General features: G+C 33.7%; 1 protein-coding gene across 8 annotated transcripts in view; it reads left to right on the top strand.

The window, feature by feature from the left end:
- The window catches only part of LOC106874333 (coiled-coil domain-containing protein 171), a 187,288-nt gene that overhangs the window by 104,516 nt on the left and 71,966 nt on the right, over window positions 1–10,806 (top strand). For all 8 annotated transcript variants that reach the window (XM_014922033.2, XM_014922031.2, XM_014922027.2 and 5 more), the window contains 3 exons: window positions 71–200; window positions 4,108–4,229; window positions 6,893–6,982. In XM_014922033.2, the coding sequence (XP_014777519.1) occupies window positions 71–200; window positions 4,108–4,229; window positions 6,893–6,982 (342 nt within the window). The remainder of the gene's footprint in view (window positions 1–70; window positions 201–4,107; window positions 4,230–6,892; window positions 6,983–10,806) is intronic.

The following is a 10,806-nucleotide window of genomic DNA, read 5'->3' as shown; positions in this document are numbered from 1 at the left end:
TATATATATATAGATAGATAGATATATATATAGATAGATAGATAGATAGATAGATATATATATATTTCAGGCCAAGAAACGCCAAATATACTTGGAAGAAAAACACACTGGATGTATGCGTGAGTTAGGCATCCTTCTACACAACTTTCTGATTGAAGACAAATCTAAACTCGCAAAGAATACAGTGTCTAAACCTGGGAGTAAGTATAATGTAAAGATTTTATGATATTAATCACTGAATTTTATTGCAGTGGCAGAAGAGCTTCAGACTGAGCTGTAAGATATTGTTTGTAACATCATTATATAAAGTTACAGGAAAATTACCTTTCAGACTGTATTTATTATTCTGTCAATATTTCAATCTCTCTCTCTCCCTCCCCACACAAGCTGCAAATTTCTAACTCCTTATGTTTTCTTTATTATCATTTTCATCCCTATCATCATCCTTTCTTTCATCAATCAGCATCATCATAATACTTCTATTAAGACTAGCGATAACATTATTATCACTACTACTATTACTACTTCACCCTGTGGAGCTGAAGTAATTGTAACTAGCTTAAATTAATTGAGATATTTGGGTCAAGAATGTCCAAATCAATTTAATTAATTATTACAAGTACAGCACTTTGCAATACTCCAGTCTATCAACTATATAGTCTGCATGTCAAATACAGTCAAGTGTATGACCTTACCAAAGGTCAATGAAAGACAAATTTGGTTATAAGTATGGTTGTGTTAATAATTAGTTTCTTTCACAAATCCATGGTTTTAGGTTCAATCTCACTGATCAGTACTTTGACAAATGTCTCCTATGATAGCCTTTGGATGATACAAGGCTATCTTATAAACTAGGCTATGTTTACAAGGCTATCTTGTAAACATGAAGAAGCAGTGTGGAAGTTCATCAAATGGACTATATCTACCTTGGATGGTAGACTTAATTGTTCACTTGGTTGAACACTACCATCTGACCTTTGTGTACTTTTAACAATGTCCATTCTTTAAATCTTCTGTATGAGGATGATCTAAGGGGCATAGTTTTTTGAGCCCTTCCTCATGGTCAGTGCCCTTCCTCATGTAACTTAACTATTGAATTTTTTTAATGTTGGTAGAAATTTTCCTTTGTTGTGTTTAGACCGTTGCCAACCTTGACTGAGCAAGCTTATTATCACCCTATCTTTTTAAGGTATCTTAATTTGTCTTTTGTCTTTCATAAATATGAAAGTATTTTTAGTATTTAATCAGTCTGATTGAGAAAATCTAACACAGGCCACTTAACAACAGTAACAACAAGTATTATTCAGTTTATCACTGCTATCTGGATGAGCCATTATAAGATCCAAACTGAAAGCTGCAACTACTGATCACATCATTATTAATCTTTAGTCCTGTATTTATCATGAAGCCACCTTAGAAAATAAGGTTGGTAATACAAAATATAATCTTTCAAATTTCAAAGAAAGTTTAGCTTTGACTTAGTTTGGGAGTGTTTTGTACAAATATCTAGATCAAAGTGAACATGAGAACCAGACAAACTATTGGCAAAGGTTTGATGTCAAATATTTTTGCTGAAAATCGAAGTTATATACTTTGCCAACACTAAAATATAATCACTCTTCTCTCACTTCAGCAGATTCAGATGCACTAATTTTTTTTCTCTTTTATAATATCTTATAACTGTTCCTACCCCTCTTTCTTTTGATTTCAAATGATCTTTAGATTCTATGCCACTTTTCTCCTCACTAGAGATTAGAATCCACTGAACCAATTCCAGCAGTAACATAAACGGAAATATCTGTTTTCAAATGTTTTGTAATCTGCACTAATAAAAAAAAAATTGTTGTACTAATATTTCTGTCTGATATATTGATTAGACAGTGACGTTTGTGTTGCTGTCGACACCAAAAAACTAGATAAGCTACTTTATAGTAGTTATTTGATGTTTCATGTCTCTTAAGTTCAAATTCTGCCTCAACTGACATTAATTTTTCTCCTTCTGAATTCAATAAAAGCCATAATAATTATTTCCTAGAGAATGAGTCAAGTAAGTATAATATCACTTCTTTGAGAAAAAAGAAAAAAATTTTTGAGAAGAAAAAAAAATATGGCAACAGAAAGCCATAATACCAATCTGAACAATCCTTATTGGTGTTAAAACATTATTCAATTTAAATCATTATTTGTGATTGTCTCTAATTAGATTTATAAGATAGAAATTAGAATATCAAGCAGGTTCTCTTCAAAATGCTTAAACACATTGAATACATTTTTTTCTCTTTGATGCTCTATCAGTTGCTTTTTTCCCAACATTTCGTTTGAATACTACCTTTTTTTTTCAATTAAGATTTAAGGTAGTTTTTATATTTTAACTTTGGTTTGTAAGTGAGGTCTTTTCCCTGAACATAGTTCTCCACAGCCCAGATTTCTTAATTGTCACACTACTTTTGCAAGTGCTTTGGCATGAAACTCTAACCTTTGAGTCATTCCTGTAGTTTCACAGCTAATATATATTATATAGATATGTGAGTGAGAGAGAGAGAGAGAGAGAGAGAGAGATAGAGAGAGAAAGATGCAGACATGGCTGTATGGTTAAGAAGTTTTCTTCCCAGCCTCTTACTTTCAGCTTCAGTCTCACCAAGTGACACCTTCTATAGTTCAACTAAAGCCTTTTGAGTGGAGTTTGTTGATGGAAACTGAAAGAAGCTTGTCATATGTGTATATGTATGCATATGCTCATGTTTGTACCACTTTGTCTTGACATTTCTGGATAGCTGTAAATGAGAGCCACTGTTATACAACTAGTGTTCTTCAGTTCCAATTTTCTGTGAAAACATGTCTGATCAAGGGGAAATATTATCATATTTGAAAACAAGTGAGGGTTGGCAACAGGAAGGGCATCTGGTTGTAGAATATCTATTTCAAAAAATTCTGACCTATGCAAGCATGGAAAAGTAGATATTAAAACTATGATGAATGAATTATTGAAACTCTGTCAGTGTCATAGAACTTATTGCTGAGTTATATCCCAAACTGCAGTGCACTAGTGATTGGCCCATTAGTTATGGGCCAATCACTGCTAATGTTTACATTTCTTAAGATACATCAGTAAGATATATCTCAGATATAAACTTATTACCTTTACACCCAATCAGCATTTTTCCTGCTAACATGAGTTGGATGGATCTCCCAGTGTCTCATCACATGTCTACAATCCCTCATCATCTGGCATACACAAAAACAAAAGAAACTGGTTATCTCTGCTATTGTGTGTCTTTTTTTTTTTAGGAGAGAGGCATGACTTTAACAGCTGAATGTGCTTGCTATCACCAAGCACTTTACAAGGAGAACTGGGTACATTCTACGATACAACTGGTACTAAATTGTTTGCAAAACAAAAGAATCCTTCTGCCCTGTCTTGCCCTCATTTTTCTTTCCTTTTTTGGCATGTTTTTACAGCTAAGAAAACTTTCCTATCATTTTTCAGTGTGGACTAAGTTCATTTTATCTTCATATTGGCACTAGAGAGTTTGTCTCTCACAAGATTAAAGAGACTTTCAACAATACATCCCCACTGTTTGTTCCTTCCTATCAATGATAAATAATTAAGTAATTTTACTCCTTAAAATTAACTGAAATTTATAGGTAGTCTGCTGATGCTATATGTATAGCTTCTGTTCAGTAATTGGTAAACAAGTAATTTTCTGGTCATTTCTAACTTCTAAATAGAAATGTGTAATACCTTTATAAATGTGTAATAAATTTCTATCTTACCATAAATTAGCATTTCTGAAGACTATAGTAAAGTAAATTTCAGGAGTTGTATCTTGTGGATAAGATAGTAAAACACTGAGACAAGTAGTGTTATGGTTGTGGCTTGTAGTAGGCAGCAACTAAACTATACCAGTATGGAAACTATACTAAACTAACTATAAGAAGATATTAACAGTGATGATTGCAGTGAATTGTATCACATAGTATTTTCTTGTTGTTTTCATGCACTTTGCAAAGCAATATGGTATTTAAACATGATACCTAAAAGGGTAGTAGAGGAACGTGTGATGTATGTTCCTTTCTCAAAGTAATGGCAATGTTTATATTCTGTAGAGCATGATCTTCTTCCTGGAAAATCCTTGAAATCTGGTGTCTTGACAACTTCATCAGCAACAGAACAATTACGTCAAATTTTGACAACATATAAACACAAGGTTGATAAAGCTGCTGAAGAGGTGAGCATTTTGTAAAATTCCCTGAAAAATACAAGTTCACAAGAAATTACTCCTATTCTATAATACTTACACCCACTCTTTAGTACTTATCTCTGCTCTCTAATACCGCCACTCTATAGCAAATACAGTCACTGTATAATAAACACCTACTTCTCTATTGTACTTACCTCTATACTATTGTAATTGCTAACTGCTCTATAATAAATACTTAACACTTTTCTCTACAGAACATTTACCATTACTCTATTTAACCACATTTTCTATGAAATTTTTTCTACACTGTAGTGGTTACCTCTATGCTATTTTACTTACTACTTTTCTACAGAGCACTTAACTCTATAAAATTGTTAGTCTAATTTACACATATAGTATTTACCTCTGACCTATAACATTTTTCCTCTATTGTGTAGTATTTCTACTTTATAGTACTTAAATCTACTCTATAGTACTTACTATGTAAAACTTATTCTAACTGTGTAGTAAGTACTCGCTTCAGATTTATAGGGTTTATCTCTAATTTATACTGATTACTTGTCTTACCGCTACTCTTATTTCTACTCTACAGTATTTTCTTCTACCCTGTAGTACTCAATAGGTCATACTTCTACTCTATAGTATGCACCCTTGTCTACAATAAATACACACCTATACTCTTTAATACCTACCCCAACTCAACAACAAATACATTCCTCTATACTGTAATAAATACGTGCTTCTTCTCTGTAGTGCTTATTTCTTCTTTGTATTTTACTTACCTCTATTCAGTAGGGCTTATCTCCACTGAGTAGTGTTTACCACTATTCTATATTACCTCTGTTTTTTAGGGCTTGTCTCTTCTTGAAAATATTTATCTTTACTCTAAATTACTTAACTCAACTGCTAAAGTACATATTTTTATTGTGCTTTACTTTATAGTACTAATCTCTACTCTTTTGTGTTTTATGTGAATTGCATCTCTAATGGTATAAGTGATTTATTTGTGAATATATCATCAATTGAATCAATAAAATAATTTCATAGACAGTTCACTCAGACCAGAAGGATCAAAGGCAAGTTGACTCTGATTGTCCAAATAGATGAAACATCAAAAAAGATAGATACATGCTGGAATGCATATTGGTCTTAAAGTATAGATAATGGTTGAACTACTTCAGAATGAAATACAGTTTTATGACTACAGAGATAAAGATGTCTTTAAATTCAGTACAGTACTTACTTAACAATGAGTTGTGATTATGAATAGAATTAATGTCTGTGTTTCATCACTTCTTCAATGTTCAGCTTTGATATGCTGGCATTGGTCGGTTCACTATCTTTCCAGATACTTCATTCCTGTATCATCTCAAGTATTAACATTCCTTCATTCTCTGTTGTAATCTACCTCTTCTCCACTTCCTTAACTCATTTGTTTTCAGCTTTTCTAGTAAGTTAAATTTATACACCCAACAAATCATTCCCCACTTGCTCCACTGTAATTACACATTACTTGTATTTAACTATTAAAATGCATCTGTTTCTGTTTATTGCATCAAGACACAGACTGCTTTTGATAAAGGCTGCAGTTCTTGGCATTAACTATAGCAAGCAAAGTAAAAAGCTAAGTTGTTTCCAGTAGTATTAACAAAGCATCAAACTTTGGATACTATAAAACTACCCAACTATCAGCCTATTCCCTGCTTCCCTATTAATTTTAATGTTTTTTGACCTGGTAGAAGACAATTTTCAACTAGACACAACACACCAAACTGTTGCATTGTCATTGACTGCAGTGTAATACTGACATTTATTTTATTAACCCCAGTGAGATAAAATGTGAAGTTGTATAGGATTTGAAAAGTTCTTACATGTAAAGTATTTCAAGAAAGTATCCAATCTGGTCTACCCACCATCCAATCTCTCACTTAGCTATCTCAGCCATCTGTACCACCCACCAACCCTATCCAATCTGCCATCTTGCCCTTTCAGTGATCTACACCATTCACTATATTATCAGGATAAGTTTCATAATGAGTTTTTTTATAAGGAAATCTTTGGTCTATAGCGATGCTCATACTTTCTTTATCAGCATCACTAATGAAAATGAAATAAAATGTCTACAAGCAATAGCTGATCCAGTCAGATTATTGTTATATACATCACTCTAATAATTATTTCTAGCAAAGGTACAAAACCACACATTTTGAGGAGAGTATAACTGATATTAACAGCCCCTGTACTTGATTAGTACAATTTTATGACACAAACCCCCACCCACCTACCCACCCCGGAAACTGAAAAGCAAAGTCAATCCTGGTGGAATTTGAACTCGGGCTATAAAAGGATATAACTAAATACTACTTACACCATGTTCATTTCTCTACTATATCCATTCCTCTGCACAACCCTAAATATTAATGAAATGGATTTCTAATATAGGCTCAAGAGAAATATTGAGGATTAAGCTGACCCAAGTATTTGATTGGTACTTTTATTTTATTGACCCAGAAAGGTTAGAAAGTAAAGTGAATCTCAGGAGGATTGAAAATCAGAGCATAAATGAGTTTATCAAAAAATAAAATTGCCTCCACTTCTTTGCCATCTACCTCTCAAATAATATTAATGATTACAGTATCTAAATCAAATGTTTTCCTTAAATGTATTTACCTTATCTTTAATCTCTGTAGAACATCAAGCAGAAGTCTTTGATAAATAGTTTATCAAAAGAAATTTCCACTTTCAAAGAGCTGTTGAACACGAAAGACAGAACTATTGAAGTAAATATGCTGGAACCTTTTTTCTTTCCTGATTCTGTTTTACCTTAATTTTTGAAGAAGACTTTCTTCACTGTACTTATTTCATTTCAAAGAGATCACTGCCATACTATTCATTTCCGGGTAACTTTTATATGTTTTTAAGTTGCACACCAGAAGAATATTTCCATTAGTCTTGTTCGTTAGATTTTCTTTCTCTCTGATATACACCTAAATTTTCAGCTGTACATTAAGATGTGTTCCTTATTTTCTATCCTTCCACACACACACACACACACACACACACACGTTAAATAGTGTGACTGTGTATCTGCACATGCATATGTGTGTGCACATGCAATTTAGTTTCCTTGGGCCCTATATTCATAGTCTGTTACTTTTTATTTCTACTATTTTCTGTTCATATTTTTGTAAATTTACATGTTTTAAATATGTTCTTGTTTGCTATATATTCTTTGGAAAGTATTTCCTAAAAAAATATAGAGAGATATAGATATATAAATGCAAGATCCAAGAATTGAGGTGTAGAAAGAAGGTGAGCTTCAAGCAGTCTGTAGAAAATATAAAAAGCAACTTTCAGGAACAATAGTGGTTTATTGGCATAGAAGGTTGTAAATATTTACCATATCGAAGTACGATAAGATGACCTATGCAAGCATATAATCAAGATATCCTTGATAACTTCATATATCCAGATATCCTTGGCCTAAAGAGTAGCCTGTGGTATACATCTCAATTGGATATTTACTACTTCCAAGGTTCCACTCACTATGAATCATATGTAGTCTGTATTTTATCTACTTCATTTCTTCACTTTTGGATATATATATTAAATAAAATGAGACAACAAAGCCAAGGCAGTAGGAAATTTCTAGGATGTTTATAAAGACAAAGGTAGTCTCACAGTTGTTTCAGGGATATAAAAGATATCCCATCATCAGAGACGATATGAGAGAGTTCTTTCTATTTAACTCTCTCATGTCGTCTCTGAGGATGAGATATCCTTTATATCCCTGAAACAGCTGTAGGACTACCTTTCTCTTTATAAACGTCCTAGAAATTCCACACTGCCTTGGCTTTGTTGTCTCATTTTATTTAACATATACATGCTCACACATGACCTGTGTTAGACTCCTCACTAATGTGGAGCTAACAGATGATTTGTTGATAGAAAATGACAACAAAGTTCACCAGTTGTAGCTGGTGCTTTATTATGTGTAGCACAAAGTGCAAACATTCACACACACACACACACACACACACACACACACACACACACATGTGTATAAGTACATACATACAGGTGTGTGTGTGTGTAATAAATAAGGGAAACAGAAAATAGAGGTAGCAAGAGTCTTTATTCAAGACAGTGATCATTTTGATCCATCCTGCATCTGGCCCTTGCAGGTGGGATATTGTACATGTAGTTGTGTTGCATCCACCAGTGCAGAATGCATCACATCAGTGGTCTTGTTTTAAATAAGATACTTTGCTAAATATACTTGGTTTCACTTGGCATATCATGGTCACCAGTAGGTTGTTGGCTATACTGATGGAGGATGGAAACAATTTCCAGGTTATAAATGGTAAATGGATCTGGCTATAGTTCACAGTGGATACATGACAGAGTAAAGTAATAAAAAATAGATAGTAAAATAATGACAAACAATACAAATTAAAAGATAAAATGAAGAAAGATAAGCATACACGTATTGATACGAATACAAATATAGACATACATACACATACACCCACATACTCATGCCATTAAGATGTCATTGAACATGGTCATAAACAACCATGATGGTCATATTAGAAGCAGACAGATAAAGGGCATGTGCCCTTACCCCTCACTACAATCTGCTGAACCCCAACCAGCATGGTTTCCATGATGGCAGGAACTGCCTGTCGCAACTTCTGCACTATTTTGATGACATCTTAAAAGTGTTGGGAGAGGGCTCCAACACTGATGTCATATACCTTGATTTCAGCAAGGCATTTGACAGAGTGGACCACAAAAACCTGCTGAAGAAACTCTCCAACGTTGGAGTCCGTGGAAAGCTGCTGCAGTGGATAAAGTGTTTCCTGATGAACAGAACCCAACATGTGTTTGAGGGAATACAATCCTGCTCAACCAAAGTCAGTAGTGGTGTCTCACAAGGTACTGTATTGGGCCCACTCCTCTTCATTATTTACATCAATGACATAGGAGATAGAAATAATATATTTCTAAATCTCTCAGAGAGATTTATGCAGTAGCAGCACAATACAGTGATAGTATGTTGTCAACTTAATGTGATAGTCCCATAAAAGGAAGAATGCTACTGTTATTTAACCCTAGGAAACACCGTTTCCTGTTGGACTTGACACATTTCCTGTGTCCTTATGTTTTCAAAGTGAAGATAAGCACCTCCACCCAGCAAAGCCAGCATCCAGAGACTAGTTTCAGAAAGTTGGAGGTGGGGAGGTTATGTGATTTTTTGAAACCACTGAAAAGTTGTCAGTGGATATACTCTCTTTTGCAGTGGTCAGCGCTATGTCTAGCATGACCCATCATCTGAAATTTTAACACGTCCTTCGGATTTGTTGTCCTACATCATTCATAAAGTAAATTTGGAGGAATTGTGGTTGTTCATTTGTGGTTAATAGGGAACCAATGAGCTAATAGACTTGCCCTTGAACTTTGATATCAGCATAAATTCATGTTTATCTATCTTCTTAGATGCATCAAACGATGCCATTTGAAATGCAGAGTTGTATTGTCTGATATTATTCAGAAAATCCTTTGACTGGATGGAAGTGCTTTCTAGAAAATGCATGAGGTTGAGAAGGAGATGGTAGTGCTGGCAATGTTACCTGACTGCCCTAGCAGCACATACCATTTGTTTCATTTGACAATTTTAAAGTCCTAGAGAAACAACAATTTGTGTTTAGCACATCAATTTGGACAGAGTTATCATTTTTATAAGAATGGGATGGATCATATCTGAAAACAGCTTCTACTGGACCTCTGTCTAATCATTAAAACATTGGTTTAATGATCCAGCATTAAGTGCTGCAAATTGCATTTGCTGATCTTGAGAAAATCTCATCTCTCTTCAGACTCTTGCCTTTGGCTTTCTACAATCCTCCTTGCTTTATACTTGTTTCCGGAGAGATTATGCCTTTTCTGTGTTTCTCCTACTAATTCCGTAAAAATTTATTTGAAGAGAGCAGAAATTGAACAAAGAGAAGGCGAAAAGGACAGAGAAAGAAAGGGAAAAATGTATGCACGTCTATATGAAATGGATGTGTATGTGTGCGTGCATGCATGCACGTGTGTGTGAGAAAAAGATAGTGAAAAAGAGAGATAGAGTGAAGGTGTGTGTCGTGATGACTGATATCTTTTACGGTACACACATATATAGAAAATGTGACGTCATTGTATAAAATGTTTATGATAGTTGATATATGGAAAAGATTATAACGTTAAATTTTTGAAATGCAAATATGTGAATGGAAATTAAGTTTAATTTGTAGCCGAAATAGTACTGAATCTTTTGATACACCATACGTCAAAATCGGTAACTCGGTTTTGAAATGCATTAGGAATACGTATATAAAGGACAGAGTTCTTTCAAACTGAAAGTATTATCTCACATTACAATAGAGGCATAATACTGAAATGGTGATGAGATAAAATATGGCTCTGGGCTCACATTAGGCATAAAGTTGGAAATTTATTTGGCCCATGACACTGCATGGACCTTGGCTTTTGTATGTATGTATGTATGTGTATCTATATAGATATATATATATATATATATATATATATATATATATATATA

Source organism: Octopus bimaculoides, chromosome 2 (assembly GCF_001194135.2).
Source record: "Octopus bimaculoides isolate UCB-OBI-ISO-001 chromosome 2, ASM119413v2, whole genome shotgun sequence".
NCBI lineage: Eukaryota > Metazoa > Mollusca > Cephalopoda > Octopoda > Octopodidae > Octopus > Octopus bimaculoides.
The sequence above is the reverse complement of the archived record's forward strand: the minus strand, read 5'-3'. Positions and strand labels throughout refer to the sequence as shown.